General features: G+C 34.6%; 1 protein-coding gene across 2 annotated transcripts; it reads left to right on the forward strand.

The window, feature by feature from the left end:
• Positions 1–13,103: 13,103 nt before the first annotated feature.
• Positions 13,104–16,468, forward strand: LOC140863307 (histone-binding protein MSI1). Of its 2 annotated transcripts, none has more exons than XM_073266639.1 (6): positions 13,104–13,548; positions 14,005–14,331; positions 14,443–14,595; positions 15,524–15,648; positions 15,784–15,882; positions 16,015–16,468. In XM_073266639.1, the coding sequence occupies exons 1-6, from the start codon at positions 13,204–13,206 to the stop codon at positions 16,244–16,246; spliced, it is 1,281 nt and encodes a 426-aa protein (XP_073122740.1). In that variant the 5' UTR covers positions 13,104–13,203; the 3' UTR covers positions 16,247–16,468. The 2 variants fall into 2 exon arrangements, with proteins under 2 accessions (XP_073122740.1, XP_073122741.1); XM_073266640.1 differs by having other exon boundaries at positions 15,787–15,882.
• The last annotated feature ends 6,346 nt before the right edge of the window (positions 16,469–22,814 follow it).

Here is a 22,814-nt window from a genome sequence, read left to right on the forward strand (position 1 = left end):
AATTGGAAGGCTATACCGACTCTAGCTTCCAAAGTGACGTGGATGACTCGAAGTCAACCTCTGGATTTGTGTTCATGCTCAATGGCGGTGCTGTCTCTTGGAAGAGTTCCAAGCAGGACACCACAGCGGATTCCACCACTGAGGCTGAATACATTGCAGCATCAGCTGCTGCTAAAGAGGCCGTTTGGATGAGGAAGTTCGTCCAAGAGTTGGGCGTCATTCCTGAATTTGTTGGTCCAGTCCCGGTGTACTGTGACAACACGGGTGCCGTTGCTCAAGCAAAGGAACCAAGGTCTCATCAAAGATCCAAACACGTACTGAGGAAATACCACATCATCCGGGAGATTGTGGAAAGAGGAGACATCACTGTCGAACGAGTGGCCTCTGCAGACAATATCGCTGATCCGCTTACTAAGCCCTTGCCAGGACCATTGTTTGACAAACATCGCGAAGCAATGGGTCTACGTAGTATGACTAGTTGGCTATAGGGCAAGTGGGAGATTGAAAGAGTGGGTGCCCAGTGAGCCAACTTGTGGCTATGGGCTTTGATGACTCTTTGTACAAACGATCTTTTGTTTAATGTAATTTACACTTTTATTAATGGCAATGACTTTATCTTTCTTCATATTGTTGTATTATGATATACTATTGTTGTTTTGATAAAGACCTTGAATATACTATAGTGTATGTAAGATGTGGTAGAACATGGGGATGTCTATCATGAAATACATCTTATAGTCACTGTATATTCTAAACTGTTCCTAGTCGATTGAGCCGTCCGATAATAAGGATAAGGATCGCTCGAGTTTGAGACTAGCATTTGCGATGCGGAGTACCACGTTTCATTGGTAGGGAACATGGAGATGTTCGAAGCATGCAAATGGATATTCATAGGATGAATAATCGAACTACCCTATCTGGACTTTCCAAGTGGTTATCACTTATCGAGTGGATAAAGTCCGCGGTTTTGGTTGTACACCATTAGTCCTTACTACTTGAAACATCATGGAGACTCTATATGCTAGTACTGTGCTTTGACTCGTTTACCGACTCTATGGGGGTCATCAGGTGTCGGGATTGGGTACAGTTACAACACATATAGGAGTCGATGCATTGTTGTCAAGGATTCACCACATACTTGCGAGTGTGGATATCCTATGCGATCTGAGGAGATATTAGTGTGACGAATCTCTGGCCAGAGTACTTGATGTGATTTAAGAAATGGTTTCTTAGTAGCACATGCGATGTCACTAATTTGATCTTCAAGATTTATTGCATAGTTATCGAATCTTGAGCGACTCTCGATATACCAATGGTTGTTGATTCGATCGGGATATATGGATGAAGGGACCGTACTGTACGCTAACCAAAATCTACTGGTTCTTGTAGGCACTATCAGTGATACCTAGGGAATCATGGGGCGATGTTGCTAGGCGCTTTACCATGATTCGTTGGGCAAGTCGGAAATCGTTGTTCCGAGTCACAAGGAGTTGTGAGCCCACGGCTAGCTGTATCCCTGAACCATTGAGGGTCACACAGTGTAATGGAGTTTTAATCCCCGTTGAGATAGTTAAATTTAAAGAGTTAAATTTAATGAATAAAGAAGTTGGACTTCTTAAATAAGAGTAAGGGAGTAGGATTTCCTAAAATGACATAGGGATGTACATTTTTGGAAACCACTGAATTCGGATTCAGGAAAATTTATCTTGACTTTAAAATGTGCAGAAATGGTTTCTGTGCACATTGGTAAAATCGGTTTATCAATCGGAGTCACGATGAATTTTATATTAATTTCTGAACATGCGGGCTTTGCTTGTCGGGCCTCAACTTATGACTAATGGGCCCTAAGGTGTTAGTGGCCTGCATTATAAATAAGTTATTGCAGTACAGAAATTTCCAACAGTTGGTCATAATTTTGAGAGACAGTTTTCGAAAAAAAAACCCTAGCTCTCTCTAGAAATTCGGCCGCCCCTCCCTCTCTCTGTCAGAGATTTTTCGGTCTGTGATTTTGAATTGCAGACAGGATTAGCGAATCAAATTCGTTATTCTCTTCGCAGAAAACTTCTGATAGATTTTCTAGTGCAATCTATCAGAGGGATTAAACCTCCATTCGTGGACCTGATTGAAGGAAAGCTTGTTCATCAGTTCCAGGGAGATACAAGAAGCGCAGAGAAATCTGTGTGGTGTCCAATAATCTCGCTTCGAGATTGAAGGTAAAATTTAATAATAGTTATTTAATTTTATACACACAAATAATTTAATCGTATGGTTGATACCCACACTATGGAATTGTTCCATACTAAAAATTTTAAACTTCCGCTGCACCGGGTATCAATCGTGATTGATCTGAACGCCAGTTTTCCAACAGCAACATCGCCCCATGATTCCCTAGGTATTACTGATAGTGCCTGCAAGAACCAGTAGATTTTGGTTAGCGTACATGTACGGTCCCTTCATCCATATATCCCGATCGAATCAACAACCATTGGTATATCGAGAGTCGTTCGAGATTCGATAACTATGCATTACATCTTGGAGATCAAATAGTGACATCGCATATGTTACTAGGAAAACCCATTAACCTAAAACACATCATGTACTCTGGCCAGAGATTCGTCACACTAATATCTCCTCAGATCGCATAGGATATCCACACTCGCAAGTATGTGGTGAATCCTTGACAACAAAGCATCGACTCCTATATGTGTCGTAACTGTACCCAATCCCGACACCTGATGACCCCAATAGAGTCGGTAAACGAGTCAAAGTACAGTACTAGCATATAGAGTCTCAATGATGTTTCAAGTAATAAGGACTAATGGTGTACAACCAAAACCGCGGACTTTATCCACTCAATAAGTGATAACCACTTGGAAAGTCCGAATAGGGTAGTTCGATCATTCATCATATGAATATTCATTTGCATGCTTTGAACATCTCTATGTTCCATACCAATGAAACGTGGTACTCGGCATCGCAAATGCTAGTCTCAATCTCGAGCGATCCTTATCCTTATTTGCGGACGGCTCAATTGACTAGGAACAGTTTAGAATATACAGTGACTATAAGATGTGTTTCATGATAGCCATCCCCATGTGCTACCACATCGTACATACACTATAGTATATTCAAGGTCTTTATCAAAACAACAATATTATATCATAATATAACAATATGAAGAAAGATAAAGTCAATGTCATTATAAAAGTGTAAATTATATTAAACAAAAGATTGTTTTACATAGAGTCATCAAAGCCCTTAGCCACAAGTTGGCTAACCGGGCACCCACTCTTTCAATCGATGCTTTATTCCAAGAGTTTACTAGATCTGTTAATCTCTGATTTTCAGATAAAGTTTCTTGCAGCTTACTTCTCATATCATTGTTCTCAGTTATTAAAAAATTTATCTGAGCCTTTAGACTGTATGATCTAGTATACTCATTTGAGTTACTTTGATCTGACTTATCTGTTGTGCCCTTTCCATTTGTTCTGACTTCATCGAACTTGTGAGATAGTGTGCGATATTCAATAACCATCTCATTTAATGCATTAATAAGATCTTCCTTACTAAATTCATCAGAAGTAAAGTCAAGTACCTCTCCATCGTCTGGAATGTCAGAGTTATTAGCCATAAGGCATTTGACAGCTTCTTCTTCACTTTCACTTGACGATGTCTCTGAGTCAGATGAAGTGGAGTCTGATTCTGCCCATTTGCTATTGCTTTCATCTGCTAACAGAGCTTTTTGTTCTTTTTTTTTGCTAAATCTCTTTCTTTCTTCCCTTGAGTTCTTTTTGTATAATGTTCTCTTTTCATCCTTCTTATGTTTGGTGCAATCGGCTATAAAGTGTCCTTTTTTTCCACAGTTATAACAAGCTCGATTTTCTTCAGATGGTTCTTTTGATTTGAAGCTTGATCTGTTTGCTCTTTGGAAGTTATTATGATTATTCCTCATGAATCTTCCAAACTTTTTAACAAATAGTGACATTACATCGCTACTAATTTGTTCTGCAGTCTTGGTTACAGGAGTTTCATCTGCTGCAGTGAGAGCTTTGGTAACTTGTGATGTTGATGTGTCTTCCTCAGTTCGAACTCCCAGCTCGAATTCATAAGCTTTAAGATCTGCAAATAGATCATGTAGTTCGATCTTATTGTGATCTTTGGATTCCCTCATAGCGACTGTCTTTACATCCCATTCTCGTGGTAGAGCTCTCATGACTTTGAGTGCTACTTCACGATTGCTGTAACTCTTTCCAAGTGCATTCAGCTCGATCATGATTCTACTGAATCTTTTGTCAAATTCATTCATAGTTTCTCCTGGTTTCATCTTGATATTGTCAAACTTTTGAATGGCCACCATGATTTTGTTTTCCTTTGTTTTATCATTTCCTTCACATAGTTGAGTGAGCTTTTCCCATATTTCTTTGGCAGTAGTGCAGCTTTTGATCTTGCTAAACATGTTTTTGTCCAGAGTTTTGTATAGAATGTCTCTGGCTACATTGTCAAGATTGGCTTTCCTTTTATCTTCAGAAGTCCATTCAGATCAAGGATTTTCTATCATCTGAGGAGCACCTTCAGTAATAGCAACAACAGTGTTGACTTTCATAATCTTCATTGGTCCATCTGTTACAACGAACCACATATCATCATCCAGTGCTAATAGATGTGCCTGCATACGAATTTTTCAGTCATCATAATCTTTTTTTGAGAACATAGGGATTTTACTAAACGATGTCATAGCTAAAGATGCCATAGTTTAAGAGACGATTCAGGTGATAAGCAAGAACCGCTCTGATACCACTTGTTAGGATCAAAATATGTGTAGAGGGGGGGTGAATACACAATTAAAAATTTGCGGGTTCTTCAATCTGATTTGTAAGAATCAGACGGAAGTTTTGTTGCTTAAAACTTTTGATCTGCTTGAAAGATCTGATCAAGTCAGGCGGAAGTAATCTTCCTCACAGATTGAATGATTAATAATACTAATGCAGATGAAATGAAATAAGTGTAGTAAAGAGATAGAGTTGTTTCTGGATGTTCGGAGATGAATTCTCCTACGTCACCCCTTCTTCTGTTTTCAGAAGGATTTTACTAGAAGACTTTGACTTATACAATCTCTTTGTACAAATCCAATCCAATCAATTCTTTGAAAAGAACTCCTAGCAATACTCTTACTCGAAGCAGAACAACTTTTCTACTTAGAGTTTACAAAGTGAAGCAACAAAGTATGCTTCGGTAGTTTGATCTGAGGATCTGTAGCTTTGATCTGGATCGATTTAAAGAGTTTCTTTGAGCTTGATCGATCTGTAGTGTGTTCTAACTCAGAGTATCGAGACTTTGATCTGATGAAGTGGGTATATGAGTTAGTGTGTTGAGTGAAGGCTTTTTGACTTTGATTTTGATTGCTTGTAATTTTTGACTCTTGGTCTCGTGTCTTGAATCTTCGAAATGCTAGAATATTTATAGTCTTCAAAAGTAGCCAGTGAGCCGCCAACAATTTCTGATATTGGGCCGCGAGCATATCTCAATAAATAGCTCACAAATCTTGACTTTAAAACGTAGGCCGATCAACGTTCAAAATCTTATTAAATGATTTTGTCGTTTTCTCCAACGATCTTAGCAACGGATACTTCAGAGTGAGGCTTCGATCTGGTTGATGACTATCGGACCTTGTTTCAATCGATCTGGTGCAATAAGATATATGTCTTGTGGAGTTTGATCCGTATCTTGATTTCATTACGGAACTTTGATCTGGTAACCTTCGTATATTGAAATCTTTAACCTTTAATCTTTGACGAGTCCGATTAGTTTATTTACTTGGTTTTTTTTTGACTTTGTTATCACCGAAACTCTAGAGTTTGATCTCCAACACGTGATATTCGAGATAATTCATTAAAATGTCCCAAATGTTTCAACGTTGTCCCAATTATGTCCCTAAAGAAATCTTGGTACTGAAATTGTCCATCACCTTTTAATATGTGTTTCAAAAATATCCCCCCGTTAATTCTCTCGGTTAGAACTAACGAAACCAACAAGTGCTTGTCACATGATATTGCACCCTCACACATTAAACCTAATTCCAAATCATTTCCTCTTCATTCCTCGTTCCTATTTTATGATATTATTAAATTCTAATGACAAAAAATTAATAATAAAATATTAAGAAAAAATAAACATAAAAATATTAAATAAATCTCCCATTTTTAAAAAAATATTTTTATGTTTTATTTTTAAATTCAAATTGAAAAAAAATATTTTAAACTAAAATAAAAAATAAAGTTTAAAGATTAATTTTTTGTAAACTATGGATTTTTTTAATTCTTTGTAATTTATTATTAATGTTTAATATTTACAAACATAATTATATATATTATAAATTATATTTCACATCTTAAGAATATTAAAATTTTATTTAGTTCATATCTTACTATTAAATAAAACTAAATAATTTATTAAATTTGATATCAACTCCAGTTATTTAGTATCAAAGATATTGAATAAATTTTATTTAAAATAAATTATTATAAAACACTTTATTAAGTAAGAAACGTGCTTATGAAAATATTTATAGGATATTTAATTTTAAAAACATATTAGATAATCTTTTATGCAAAAACTATATGTACTAAAGTATATATGTTCTGTTAAACAAAAAAACCGTAATAAATTTTATTTACATATAATAATATTATATAAATAATAAGTACGTTTACGTGGTAGATATGTGATTATTTATATTTTTATATTTTTTCATGGTTTTTTAAATTTATTTTAAGTCCCTATACTTTAATAAATATCATAAATTAGTCCCAAAAATATATTTAACCATTTGTGTTGTAATTTTCAAAGTTTAAGAACAAAAAATATTTTTTTAAAATATTTAGGGATCAAAATTATTTTGATATGAAATTATAAGTACTAAAAATGTTATATTTTCCTTTTTTTAAAAAAAAAAAAGGGACTTAAAATAAATTTAAAAAATCATGACAAAATAAAGACCATAAATAATCACATGTCTACCACATAATCAATATCTTTGATACTAAATAATTGAATTTGATATCAAATTTAATAAATTATTTAGTTTTATTTAATAGTAAGATATGAACTAAATAAAATTTTAATATTCTTAAGATGTGAAATATAATTTATAGTATATATAATTATGTTTGTTAATATTAAACATTAATAATAAATTACAAAGAATTAAAAAATCCATAGTTTACAAAAATTAATTTTTAAACTTTATTTTTAATTTTTGTTTAAATTATTTTTTTTCAATTTGAATTTAAAAATAAAACATAAAAATAAATTTTTAAAAATGGGAGATTTATTTAATATTTTTATGTTTATTTTTTCTTAATATTTTTATTATTAATTTTTTGTCATTAGAATTTAATAATATCATAAAATAGGAACGAGGAATGAAGAGGAAATGATTTGGGAATTAGGTTTAATGTGTGGGGGTGCAATATCACGTGACAAGCACTTGTTAATTCCGTTAGTTCTAATTGAGAGAATTAACGGGGGATATTTTTGAGACACATATTAAAAGGTGAGGGACAATTTCAGTACCAAGAATTCTTTAGGGACATAATTGGGACAACGTTGAAACATTAGAGACATTTTAATGAATTATCTCGAATATCACGTGACAAGCACGTGTTGATTTCGTTAGTTCTAACCGAGATAATTAACGGGAGGATATTTTTGAGACACATATTAAAAGATGAGGGACAATTTTAGTACCAAAAATTCTTTAGGGACATAATTGGGACAACGTTGAACCATTAGGGACATTTTAATTAATTATCCCGAATCCTGCAGTTCACAGATGAAAATAGTGATTAAAATTGGTGTAAAAAAAATTAAATAAGATAAATCAAAGTAATCAATAGTCCTTGACAACGACGCCAAAAACTTGATCGAGCAAATACTAACACTTAAAATCGATATAAAAATCTTTTTATTACGCTCAACATTATCGCAAGTGCACGACTTAAGTTATAGTAAAGTGTACTGAGTACAAGTATCGTCCTCAAAGATTATGTCGACAATTATTTATTTATCTTATCTTTTCTACCCAAATCGAAATTTTAAAATTTGATTATAACTAAAATTTATATCTAATGAAATCAACTTGAATAACTAGAATTGATGCAGATAAAGAAACCAATTTTTCCAAGATCGAAAAATATAAAATGAACGGATTTTGTTGGAATTTCGGTTCACCTTCCCCCTAATTGAACTGGACGATTGAATCTTAATTTAATACACATAAATTTGACAGAAATTCCTGAAGTATCGACACTCTCTCTCGAGTTTATGCCAATCTAACTCATGTTAATGAAACAATTAAATCTCTTTAATTATTTATCATTACTGATTGCTTTGCGTTCTTTGAATTCCTACAACTTTTAACCTGGTGGTCTATGGTTATTAACATGTACTAAATATCATATCTCTATGCATATTTTAAGTCCATGGATTTTATCACTCGTCTTAATCATGAATCTATCTCTCGACAGCAGTTCACAATCTACGAATCTATGCTAAAGTTAGCTACTCCTCAACATAGAATAATAAACCATGATAAAATCAAATACTAGTATAAATCAAACTCAATTCGTCCAAATATTCAATCAAACAAACATGTTTCGGGGTTCGGATCCCCTAAATTCTAACAAAATACAGTTTAGCTACTACAACTCATCATAAAAATTCAATCTAACAATGTTTTTCAACATAAAAATCCAAAAATTGTGAAGAAGAAAAACTCCCAACGAGAAGAAGAAGCCTTCGATCTTCAGCAGCCGCCTCCTCTCGATCTTCTGTGTGTCGAACCCTTCTAAATTCTGAAAATCTTCTATTTATATTAACCCAAGAGTCCTTTCCTTTTAAAACACCCGGAATAATGTTTTCCAAAAATACGCGGGAGCTAGCGCCCGAGCGGTAGAAAATTGCAGCTCGGGCGTTCAAACTTCCACCAACGTACTGCCTCAGAATCTCGGGCACGCACTCGAGCAGTAATAAATTACCGCTCAGGCGCATAATTTCTGCCCCACCTTCTGTTTTCCTCTTATATGCATGCGCTCAAGCGGTAGAAAACAGCAGCTCGAGCGCAGTCTACTTTTTCAGAAACATTTCTTTTCTTCTTGATTTCCTGCAAAATAACCATAAAAACCAGAGGAGTGAACGATATGCTTGAGAAAAGACTAAATGCAACAAGAATAAATTAAAATAAACATAATGACACAATACTAATGCAAAACACATAAAAACCTAGCAATAAAACACGCAAAAATGACTCCTATCAGTACACATACAAAACAAAGCAACAGCCGGATAACTCCGGTGAAAATGATATTCCTAGTAAAATCAACATAACATGCAATAACAAGTAATATATCAATAGCATGATATAAAGACAACATTTCAATGTTAATACGAATGAAATACATGTCTTTAAAACAGGGATGTCAACTCTGATAATCAAGGAATTACTTCTCTGCTTTTGGGATCCCGAGGATGAGATCACATAACAACTCACCGACTCTTCCGATCGAGGTGGTGCCACGTATCTCAATCCCTAGACTTTGATGCGACTATAAGGAGTATGCTGACACTAGGTGAACTTCTACAACTCAGGCCACTCGCAGTATAGCTCCCAAAATGTCTAAACAAAAAGGGCCGTTCTGCCCGCTGAAATCAAAGATTTAGTCTCAAGATGAATGCATCAAGAAAGCTTAAACATTAAACCATAAATCAATTAATAACAAGAGTTCAAACACAAAATACAAGTTTCCCATTCTAGAACAAGTATTGATGCTAGTATGTGATTTAAGGAAAATTCAAGAACCAACTGTCTTGAGTGTGCTATCCTGCTAAAACGATGTCTGCTTGTACCTTTCAATTCGAAAAGCTCCAACTCTGGATAAGCTACAAAACAGGTTATATCAAAATCTATACAACTTCAACAACAACAACGCTCAAGGTAAACTCTTTACCGCTCTTTGTCCAACTCTTCGACGATTGTATTCTGCTAACTCTGGGCTCAACAGACTTCAAACGAATCTGTACGGAGGCAAAAGAAGATCAACAATCGACGAAAAAACCCAATAGCCAAAGTTCAACAATTCAAACGGTTCAAAATCTCAAAACTCAAACCGGCGGCATAACAGCTATATACTGATCAAATCGGAAACACAGACAGCAGTACAACATTGCAAACAACTCAAACCAATGCTAAAACATCCAAAACAATTCAAATCCAACACATCTCAAAATCCACTTTTTCGAAATATGCTTCCAAAAATCATAACAATTCCGAACGACGCTCTATTTAAAATCGACTGAGAATAATCGATAGGAACTATCTCAAGAATGACATAACCGAAACTCAATCGATTCTAACAACATCCAAAAATAGAAGTATAATTGATCGGAGAAAAACTTACTATAGAACGAAGCTCTCGCTGCCGGGATCGCAAATCTGTCTTCGAAAATAAATTCTAACGGACGGATCGAGCATAAACCGGAAAAGAAAAGCTTGAAGAAATGTTTTCCAAGCTTCAATGGAGGAATCGAGATATGGAGGAGATGATGGAGAATGAAGACTATTCAACCAAGCTAAGATATTATAACAAACTCCATATTTGTGTTTTTAGTCCCTGAAATTTCCAAAAATTACAAAATAGACCCTGATCAAAATCAAGTCGGCTCTTGAATTCTATAATCTCCGATTATCTCAAATAAACTCAATTAAGATAAATTTGGGGCGTTACACATTTCCTCCCACGTCCACCCGTTTGGACATGGTTAGAATGTGAGCCTATCGTGGCCACCATCCGGAAAACCCGAAAAAACCACCGACTCGAAGGCTCTATAAATATCACGAACATAGTTATAAACAAGAAGTTCACTTCATCTCTAAAAAAACACTATCTTTATTCTTTTTCTTTGCTCTTTTCTTGGGTGAGTGTGCACAGAGATCTCGATAGGATAGCAGCTCTGACTACCTAGTCATTTAACTCGGACAAGAAGGACATCTACTCACCTACCCGAGAAATTCTCCACCCCGACTACCTAACTTACCCGGATGATATCATTTATTATTATTATTTGTTTTCAAATCCATTTAATTTATTTTCTAATAATATTTTGTATGCTACCGATCATTCGCTAAAATAATCGCAAACTGACTAAGGTAGTGTTTGCAACCTCTAAAAATAAGTGATTATGGAGATTCTGCATACAACAATTAAATTTGAATTTTTGTAAAAGAACGAGAAAGTCGCACTGTAATCCTCTTGCAGTCGTTATCGAAAAGTAATACATTTATATGTATTTTGACTTCAATAAAAGGTGAAATTATATTAAATATTTATTATATCTAAAGAGAAATGTTTTTTGTTTATATTATTATTGTTGTAATTTTTTTCAATCAATTTAAATATAAATTTAATATTTTGCATTCTACTCGTAATTCATCCAAAAAAAATCGCAAACTAACAAACTGTACATGACAATTCGATTTTAAATTTTGAAAAGGAAAAAAAAAATTGCAAAGCTGCACTATAAACATCATATGATCGGTGTCGAAAAGTAATAATTTATATCGGTTTCTTATATCGGTTTCTGGTGAAATTATACTTAACATAAAAATTTATTATACTTTAAGTAAAAAATTAAATGTATGTAAGTGCTGAGAAGCCCTCGTTTGAAAATTATTGTATTTTGAAAGTGGGAAAAAAAAACCGCAAAACCGTATTAAAAAAGTCTGTAATATGTTTATATCGGTTCATTTCATGATTCAATAAAAAAAATTGGAATTATAAATATTTTAGGTAAAAAAATGAAATATATAATTATTTATACTATTAATAAAGTCAGAGTTCCTTTTAAAAACTGTTTTTGGTGAAGCTTTTTTTGTTTCAAAAATACCCTTAGCTTTCCACTTTCAATTTTTTTAACCTGTCATCACTTTGCTTATAAGTTTTATGCAGTTATCGATTTTATTTTTCTAAATTGATAAACTTGATTTTTATTTTCTCACGAAAAAAATTTCATTCTCTATTTTTGCCGTTTTTTATGCACACACATCAGACACATCCATTGTCGCTAGTAAATATAATATAGAGTAAAATTTATTTTGATACACGAACTATTGGTAAAATGTCAAATTGGTACATGAACTATTGAAAATGGTTTAATTGGTACATAATCAACTTATAAAGTCAATTTTACCCTTCACCTACATTTTTTTAAATTCTAATATTTTTGTTAAATTAAAATAGTACACAATTTATTTTTAAAAATTATTTTATTAATATAATTATAAACATAAATTTATATTTATTTAAATTTTATATTATAGAAAAGAGATCGCACTTATTGTACGAAACATTGCAAATATTAATTAATACAAACATACACATACACACATATATATAACAATTGATAAATTATATATTAAAAAATAATATATATTAAAAATATATAATAAAAGATATATATTTTTCTCTTTATCTATGTTATAATAGTATTTTTTTTATATTAATCAAATTAAAAAATATATATATGTGTGTGTCTTTCATTTATAATCTATAAATTTTACGTTGAATATTTTTTCGTATAATGATATATAATATTTTTTTTATAGTATAGTAATGGGAGAGTTTGAAAAATGACCTTGGTCAACCAAATTTTTTGATTTATGATCTTCTTTCAAAAAAAATTTGTAAAATGACCTTCAAATACAAAGAAAATGCAAAAACAAAACAAAGAAAAAAAATTGAGAAGGTTATATTTCCAAATATACAGTAATTAGTAAATATGAATTCATATTTAATATTTTAATTAATATAATAATTTAAAAGAAAAAAATATATATATAGTTCAATTAATCAATTTAATAAAAATATTCAATTTAAAAAAAATTAAAATAAATGGCAAAATTGACTTTTGAGCTTGATTATATACCAATTAAACTATTTTTAATAATTCATATACCAATATAACATTTTATCAATAATTCATGTACCAAAATAATTTTTTACTAATGTAATATATGCTTTGGGAAAATCCCTCCTCTGAAAGCTATAATAGTCGTCCAAATCTCCCGCTACACCTCCCAGAGTCCCCACTTTTCCAAAAACCCTAGTTTAATCGTACATTCCCCAAATCCTGCACAATTTCGAGCGAATAATGGGCAAGGACGAGGATGAGATGCGGGGAGAAGTGGAGGAGCGTTTGATAAACGAGGAGTACAAGATTTGGAAGAAGAACACTCCTTTTTTGTACGATTTGGTCATCACCCATGCGCTGGAATGGCCCTCGCTCACCGTCGAGTGGTTGCCCGACAGGGAGGAGCCACCGGGCAAGGATTATTCCGTTCAAAAGATGATTTTGGGAACCCACACGTCCGAAAACGAGCCAAATTATCTGATGCTTGCCCAGGTTCAGCTTCCGCTCGAGGATGCGGAGAATGATGCCAGACTTTATGACGATGACCGCTCTGAATATGGTGGATTTGGATGCGCTAACGGAAAGGTCTTTCCTTTCTCTTTCTCTTTTCTGCCAATTTATTCTCTATTAAGAGATGTAGCTCTAGACTCTACTCCTTGCTTTATAGAAATACTTGTTAATAATCACAGTGATGATTGAAATTGAGTATTTAGATAAATTAAAGTAAAGTAATTTGTTGGGAGAAAATTCACTGTAGAGCCAAAACAGCTAGAAGTAACATATCAACTGAATACACAAACTCGAGTGGTTGATTTGTGACTTACTGGCTGTAATGGTTGCAAATCAATATTAATTAAGAGCAAATTACTACACAGGTGAACTGTGATTGCGCCTGAATGTTATCACTCTTCTAGAACTAGAAAAGAACACAACAGAAGCAGCAAATTCCATCATTCTTCTTTTTCGAACAGACCATTACTTGCATCATCATCAACATAGACTTCATTGTCCTTTGACGATTTAACTATTTGTTTATTTCAGGTGCAAATTATTCAGCAAATAAATCATGATGGGGAGGTCAACCGAGCTCGTTATATGCCTCAGAACTCATTTATTATTGCTACTAAGACAGTTAGTGCAGAAGTATATGTTTTTGACTACAGCAAACATCCATCCAAGCCTCCCTTGGATGGTACGTGCAACCCTGATTTAAGGCTGAGGGGCCACAACACAGAAGGGTATGGTTTATCATGGAGTCAGTTCAAGCAGGGCCATTTACTGAGTGGTTCTGATGATGCGCAAATATGCTTGTGGGACATAAATGCAGCTCCAAAAAATAAGGTTCTCGATGCATTGCAAATATTTAAGGTATGTTATATGGAAGTTTCCCGCCCACGGTGAAATCAGTATCAGGTTTTTGTGTTTTTACCTTGAGATGCATGATTCCTTTGAAAATAAGCTTACATATCCTGGGTGTAGATTCATGAAGGAGTTGTCGAAGATGTAGCATGGCATCTCAGGCATGAATACTTGTTTGGTTCAGTGGGAGATGATCAATATCTGCACATATGGGATCTCCGTACTCCATCAGTGACCAAACCTATACAATCTGTTGTTGCTCATCAAAGTGAGGTCGGTTTCTAATTTCTATTTTGACTGTTTTGAAACTAGAAGGGAACAAGTGTATTTAATCTTGTGTATAACTGTATATGAAATGAAATTTGTTCTTTCTGATTGAATTCATTCATTTATTGGCATTGATTGCTCACTCATGCAAGTTCATGGACTATAAAAGGCTAATCTATTAGGAAATAAATCGGAGTCCCTTTCTATTTTGAAAAGAATTTGCCCTTTATATTTGAGTCGAGGTGTTGACGTGTGATGAGATGGGTTTCCTGTTATAACTTTGTGATTTTTGATTGACAAGTATATTTCTTATCAAGAGTTGAAGAAGAAAGAAGGGTATTTAATGTAATTTTTCCACCTGAAGTGGTGGTTAGGACACCTTCTCTCTCTCTCTCTCTTTTTTTAAATAGGAAACGAGATTATATACTCTAAATTAACTGATGCTTGGTTGATTGCCCGTTTTGATTGCTCTAAGGATCATCCGTATAATCAGATTACCACTGCATTTTTTTTTTGATAAGAAACTTTATATAATATATCATAATGTAAGAAATTACAAGATAAGTTCGGACAAGACATCCGCGAATAGTGAGAACCTAACAAAACTTATAACATCAACAGAAAATAAACGACCAATCCCTTAATAAATCCGAAATTGCTAGGTTCTGAAAATCTTTAAACGCTCTGCTCCACGTAGCTATCCGTAATTTAATCTTTTCCCAACACTCTTCCACCATTTGTTCTTTATCCTCGAAGATTCTTTCATTTCTCTCCAACCACACCGACCAAGTAATACAATGAACCACCAGTGACCAGAATTTTCTCCCCTTCTTACCCAAAAGTCGAGCCAAATCAGTAGCATATAGGTGATTACCACTGCATTTTAGATTTCAATCAACTCTTGATCAAGTTCTTTTATTTGTATTTTTGGTAGGTCAACTGTTTAGCTTTTAACCCATTCAATGAATGGGTTGTTGCGACGGGCTCTACTGACAAGACTGTTAAACTATTCGATTTGCGAAAGATTTCAACCGCCCTCCACATATTTGATTGTCACAAGTAAGGAATCTTTGTTGTCATTGTTAAAGTCTTTTATTCTATATTTTCGTGCACCTTATCAGACTTGCTATATATGCCTGGCATAATCGTTAGGCCGGCATTTGTTGTCACTCTAGTCTGATATTAACTGCTCAGCAGGGAGGAAGTTTTCCAAGTTGGATGGAATCCAAAGAATGAGACCATCTTAGCTTCCTGCTGTCTTGGCAGGAGACTTATGATCTGGGATCTTAGCAGGTGATTTACTTTTTCAGCTAGGAGTGTTGGTTCATCACAGAATATTTTGTATTATTATTGCAGTCGTTCAGTCACCTAACTTATAAGATGCTGATGTTGCTGCGCTTGATTTCATTTATTTTCTCTTGGCAGGATCGACGAAGAACAGACCCCCGAGGATGCCGAGGACGGGCCACCAGAGCTGTTATTCATACACGGTGGCCATACAAGTAAAATTTCGGACTTTTCATGGAACCCGTGTGAAGATTGGGTGATGGCAAGCGTTGCTGAGGATAACATACTACAAATTTGGCAGATGGCGGAGAACATTTACCATGACGAAGATGATTTGCCTGGAGATGACTCCGCCAACAAAGGCTCCTAGCTCTTCTAGGATTATGAAGTAGAGGCTACTAGGCATTTCGTGCTTCAACTGGTGGTGTTTTTTTCCCTGAATTTTTGTAATATTAAGTTCTTTAGGTTTATTCACTGCTTATGATTAAACTGCTTTACTGTAGTGCTCTCTTCTGAATGAACTATGTTTGTACATTTATCCCGATTAGAAACGAACTGGATCTGAGATTGAATATAACAAGGTATGAATCAATCAATTCAATTAAATTTTTTTTACGAGGGTTACTAAACATTTAATTTGTTTAATTTAATTTAATAATACAAAAGGCTCAGAAAACTTGGACAAAAACTTTAGTGAGAGAAATCCATCATCTTTGTTGGGGATCGTAGATTTATTACCCCGGCCCAAGACAAAACTAGCTCTTAGACAAAATTACGTTGATGGTACCTCTAACTCATTATGTTTTCTTAGCGCGATACTAACTTTAAGATAACATAGTTGATGGTACCTCTAACTCATGTTTTCTTAGCGTAATACTAACTTCAAGATAACGTAATTATACGTAAATTATAAAACACATCTTCAAATCATTATCTATAAATTTTTATTCTAAAATGAATCTTCTTGAAATATTCCTTATTATTATTATTATTATTTAAAATAACTAATTTATTTCACAAATATTTATTAGAACATTGATTGAAATATAAAAACATTAATATTGTCTTGATTATTTTCTATATTGAAATTGATTAAAAATATTAATTAAGTTAATAGCTATTTATTGACTAATATTTTTATAAAAAAATATTCACTAGTTTATTAAAATAGTCTAATAAGATTTTTGAAATTAAATTCAACATACGTTGTAATTACCAATTACAATCAGTATATATATTATAATTAACATTGTAGTGATAGTTCTCCTCCCACACTAGTGCTCGGTTAGGTAATCTCCAACTCATTACATTATTTTAGTGTAATACTAACTTCAAAATAATGTAATTTTTATACCAAATATATAATTAATCTTCAAGCCATCAATTCTAAACTCTACACTAAAAGAAATATTCTCGAAATTTCTCTTATTTTATTTACAACAATTAATTTATTCCATAAAATATTTATTAACACTTTAATTAAAATGACACTGCATAATATTTATCTTTAATTAATTTATATATTTAAATTTACAAAGTAATTAAATTTGTTTAAAATATTACTTTAAAATTTTAAATATTAAATTTAAAAATTACATCTTATGTATAATTTTTTTTATTGTTTATATAATATGTTAACTAATTAAAAGTTAATTACGAAATATTAATAAATTTAATTATTCGTTAAATAGATAAAAATAATTTAAATAAAAGGTTAAATTAATTTACGGAATAATAAAATGACGTTATTAATTAATAATAATTATATTAAACATTTAAACTTAAATTACATTACACACCATAACAAATATAATAAATAAATTAAAAAATAACCTAACCTCGCCGAGATATCGTTGCTACAGTGTTACACCAATGGTGCAACACTGTAGCTTTTGTACTAACTTACCACTGAAAATAACGTTGGATTGGAGCAAAAGAACCAACACTATTTGGCATTTTACGGTAAAATAGTGCTGGGTTGGAGATGCTCTTTGATGATGCTGGAAATGTGATCTCTTAGCCAAGCTAAGTGTAGTAACCCGTATCCCATTTTACGAGCTTAAATGGTTAAACTGATTAAGGCATTTTAATACGATTAATCGGACCAAAAAATCGACTCCAAGATGTCAAAAAATGGTCCAAGATTCAAAGTTGACTCGGGCAGTTCGGAAGGTCCGAACGTGAACATTGCAAGATCAGAAGATCCGAAGTGATCAGACCAAGCGACGCAGTTCGAAAGCAAGATCAAAACTTCCAAACTAGAGATCAGAGCTTCCGAAGAGTTAGGCCATGGGCACTAGTGACGTGTGCCAGCGTGTTGACACGCAGACACATGCAGAGATCGGGTTTTCAATCGAGGGATCAGCGCTTCCGAACGTTGCATATAAATAAGGCATCCGAGATTTAGAATCCTTGCTCAAAATCAGTGAATTCTTTCTCTCTTTTGGTGTTCTCTTGGGCGTTTCTAGCCATCTAGGCGAGGCTCGGGTGTTAGCGAGGCACTTCGGTAGTCGTAGCGGAGTTGTGCCCAGGAGTTAGGGCATTCGACAGCAAAAGATTGACTACGGACGCGGGTATAAATCTAGATCCCTAACGGTACTAGGAAGTATCTATTAGTTTAGTTAAGACTTTTAGATCAATATTAGTGATATGATAATTATTGACTTGCAGGCTTGGACCCTAGACTTGTGCTACTAGGACTGCCTTAGAGAGGTACGTAAGTACTGACTGAGATAGCCAATGAGTATGCATGCTTATATGTTGCATTTTATGTGTCATGATACATGTTTTACTGCTTTGATATATTATGCTGTATGTGCATATCCATGTTGAGCCGAGTCTTCTTCGAAGATAGCCATTGAAACGACCCTTACTCGAGTTTTTTTTTTGAATATTACATATATGCCCATACATATATGCAACTATACTTAAAATAAATTTTCTATAAAGTAAAATGTATATTAAAATCAATTGCATGCTAATAATTTAAAATACTCGAACAAATTAAAAATCCATGCATGAATGTTCAATAACGTAAAATGCGGAAAATAATTTAATACAATCTCATAATAACTGAAACATAAAAGCGCGAAGGTCACAAGTGTGCTAGCTCGCCACGGATGCACAGAGGTCCTCACCGCTAGTCGGGACCACAACCTCCTTACTAACATCATACTCACCTGCATACCATTTAGATCTAATGAGCCTAGAAGCTCAGCATGCTCTACCCTTTAATAGCAAATACTACATAATAAGGTCGCATACAAGCACATATCATATAAAATATCCTGAAGTATCTTATGCATGCATGATCATAAAAACATTTGCATAATAGTGAGTCATAAACGTAAACATCATCATAATATTGATCATAAACATAATACGTAACATAAATACGTAACATAAGCATTGACATGTCATAAACGTAAAAATCATTTTCCTGTGGGTCATATCAGTGAAGTGCAACCATAAGCGATTGATCAATATAAAAACCAACTTACGTGGTGGCGTGGTTCACCGAACCTATGGGGTTTCCCAACGCCTCCTATGCCTCTTCACCAAACTTTTGAGGATCCGAAGGCTCATTAACATAAGTGGAAAGGTCATCGGGCCCGGTATCCCAACCTCCAGTCCCGTACTTGTCACAAATCACATCAACTTCCCAAAACATTTTTTTTACATGCCCATTATCTCATCATAAAATACATGCATGAATCATGAACTTAAAAATATCATTTTTCTTAAAATTTTGCTCGTAGATATATATATATATATATATATTTCATTTTTCATAATTTTCATACTTATATCAAAATATACATATACATCTATTAAATATATATTTACGGACTATTTTGTTTGACACTGGCTAGTTCGAGTTGCTGCCCCTTAACTAAAGCCCATAAAATTAGACTGCCTCATTAACATTTATTCTGACCCAAAAATACTTAGACTAGCCCAATCACACTTAAAATGACCCAATTAGACTTAGATTGGTCCAATAGTACTTAGCTCAACTTAGAACTTAGCCCAACCAAATAAATTAAAAACTTAGGCCCATTAACAAATTTAGCCCAATTAATAAATTAAGCACCAATAAATATCTTAAGCCCAATTAGCTTGACCCAATAGATTTGCCCCAACAACTTGGTCCAACTAACAAACTTGGCCCAATAAACAAACTTGGCTCAATAAACGAACTTGGCCCAATAAACAGACTTGACCCTATAAACGAACTTGTCCTAATAAACAGACATGGCCCAATAAACGAATTTGACCCAATAAATGAACTTGTCCCAATAAACAAACTTGACCCAATAAATAAACTTAGCCCAATAAACAAACATGACCCAATAAAATAAACTTGGCACTTGGACTCCTAAATAAATAACCCTGCCCGAAATAAAATAACCCGGACCCAAACCCATAACATATGACCCTAACACACTTGGCCCGACCCAGACAACCCACTTGCCCGAGCCCTGCCCGAGCTGCCCGCTAGGTAGACCACCTTACAACCATCCAGCTCTTCACCTAGCCAAAACTAGCTCAAACCACCTTAATCCAAGACCCAAAGAGACCTAACCTAGCCACCAAACCAGTGAGCAGCAACTAAGATCCAACCATGGCAGAAAAATCATCCAAAACCAAGCCACAATGCATAAAAACGTGAATGATGCATGAAACTTAAACCTTGAGCTACCGTATTCACATACAAGTGCAACAACACGTTTTTAATAATCCAAAACAGAAAATATACTGATCTAAATGGGCGAGCAAGGAAGGGTAGAACATGCCTTTGCGTTTAAAACGCACGAAAAACTTATACGGTTGCGTAGATTGAGACTCAGGAATCTCATAACTTTCTAATTCTGGAATGCTCAAATCCCTAAGCCGCTGATTTCTGCCTCTAAATATCCTCAACTGGCTTTCGATCTGCGACAAATCACATAATGATCAAAAGTCAACCCCATTCAAACTTTGACCGATAATTCGCAAACTTTATTGCGTTCTCACCGTTTCACGATTTTGAATCTCAACTCAAAACTTGGATATTCGGATTTATCACGCCGAGATGATCGAAAATGGTTGACATGTCGACGATCGTCGGAAAATCGAGGAAGACGGCGGCGGCGATGCGCAAAACTTGTCTAAAATTCATGAAATTTGGCAGGATTGTAGAGTTCGACGAGATGATTCTAATGCACTATTCCACGACTGGAACGGACCACCGTGGTAGCCGAAATCGACGATTTACAGGCGGTGGCAGCGTGAGCTTCCAAGCTCAGATCTGTCCGATTTTTCCGTGTAAAATGCTACAATAAGCTCAAAAAATGTTCTACACATCACCTACTACCATTTAGCAGCTCAAAAACCAACTCAATCAAGCTAAAATCCGTCCATTTCACGCGAGGAAGATGATGAATAGTGCCGTCGTGATTTTTGCTTCGAAATGAGGCTACAATGCAAATACTCATGCATCATTAATTAACCTCTAAAAACCTTAACTAAGCTATTTCATACTCCTAAATATTTTTAGAAAGCCAAAGCTATACTTGCGTCTGTCGATAGCCCACTGCTAACGACTGCCTCAAAACTTAGGCATAGCTCCGCTACGACGCCGGGATCGCTCCGCTACTTCCGGATTCCCAATAGAACGCCTATAACTCCCTAGATCTGACTAGAAAGGCCAAGGAATGAGAGAGAGAAGAGAGGAATGAGCGCCTAGAAATGAGCCTCGGATCTCAAATTTATAGACTAAGAACGTTGCATCCGAACCCGATCGTTGCGTCCGTTCCAAGTTTGTTGCGTCCGATGTCCCATTAGTTCGTAAGCAATGATGTCATCTTGATGACGTCACAGATGACATCAGCTGACCAGAACATTGCGTCCGTTCTCCAAACATTTCTTCCGTTTTTGGTCACCCTTTGGGCCATTTTCGATCATTTCGAGTCCATCTCTGATGTCCTTGAACTCTTTTGAGATTTCATTAACCCTGTTTAGTTTGATAATGACCTAGTGATTAAAGCTTAATCACTTAACTTGGGTACGGGTCACTACTCGAAAGTCAGTCAGAGCAGGGCGGCCCATAATTCAATTGAATGATGATGGTGAATCTACCACCGTAAAATAGGTCATTTTAGTGACACGTTTCTCTACACTCCTTAGAGACATAGGGAGCACTATCTGACCCAAGAGTTGCAGAGCATGGCCATTGAATACATATATATCTTTGGTGATGAGCTCAAGATCAAATCCCTCCACCTTCATTTGGTCCAACATCTCTTTAAATATTATGTTGACTCAACTGCTAGTATCCACAAAGATGCGGGCCACATCATAATTCGTAATTGTCAAGGTCACCAAATGGGAATCGTTGTGAGGTACTGATACATCCTTTAGATCATCTGATCCAAAAACAATATCCGGGTCAACTGATTAGACTTCACATATTTCTCAACTCGGCTAAGGAGCTCATCAAAATTAACCAGTGTTTTTTTCACCAAGGACTTAAAAAACTCTACGCCCCTTAGGACTTGGGTGTAATAGTTCACTAAGGTATGAGCAATTTCAGCAGGAACCTCCAGAGAAGCCGCATTAAAACGCTGAATGAACTCCCTCAAAGGTTTAGTTTCTTATTGCTTCAAGGAGCTTAGAGAGTTTTTTAAGTATATTTGCTACTAGCAAATTGGTGTACAAAAGTTGCACTGATGTCATTAAAGCTACGGATACTGCCGGGATACAAAATATTGAACCACTGTTGAGCCGACCTCACTAGGGTTAAATGGAAGACCCGACACTTGATCTCATCTGAGTACCTGTGAAACAGCGTGGAATTCTCGAACCAACCCAAATGCTCTTCTGTGTCTGTACTACTATCATACTCTCCAACTGCAGGTCGTCGAAAATTCATGGGGAGCTCTTCATTTAGTATGATA

Source organism: Henckelia pumila, chromosome 4, assembly GCF_033568475.1.
Source record: "Henckelia pumila isolate YLH828 chromosome 4, ASM3356847v2, whole genome shotgun sequence".
NCBI classification, from domain to species: domain Eukaryota; kingdom Viridiplantae; phylum Streptophyta; class Magnoliopsida; order Lamiales; family Gesneriaceae; genus Henckelia; species Henckelia pumila.

Excerpts from the sequence above, each read along its gene's own strand:
- LOC140863307 (XM_073266639.1), top strand. The coding sequence starts at position 13,204 with ATGGGCAAGGACGAGGATGAGATGCGGGGAGAAGTGGAGGAGCGTTTG. Across the intron at positions 13,549-14,004 it reads TTGGATGCGCTAACGGAAAG|GTGCAAATTATTCAGCAAAT; the intron begins GTCTTTCCTTTC and ends TGTTTATTTCAG. Across the intron at positions 15,649-15,783 it reads CACATATTTGATTGTCACAA|CAGGGAGGAAGTTTTCCAAG; the intron begins GTAAGGAATCTT and ends TTAACTGCTCAG.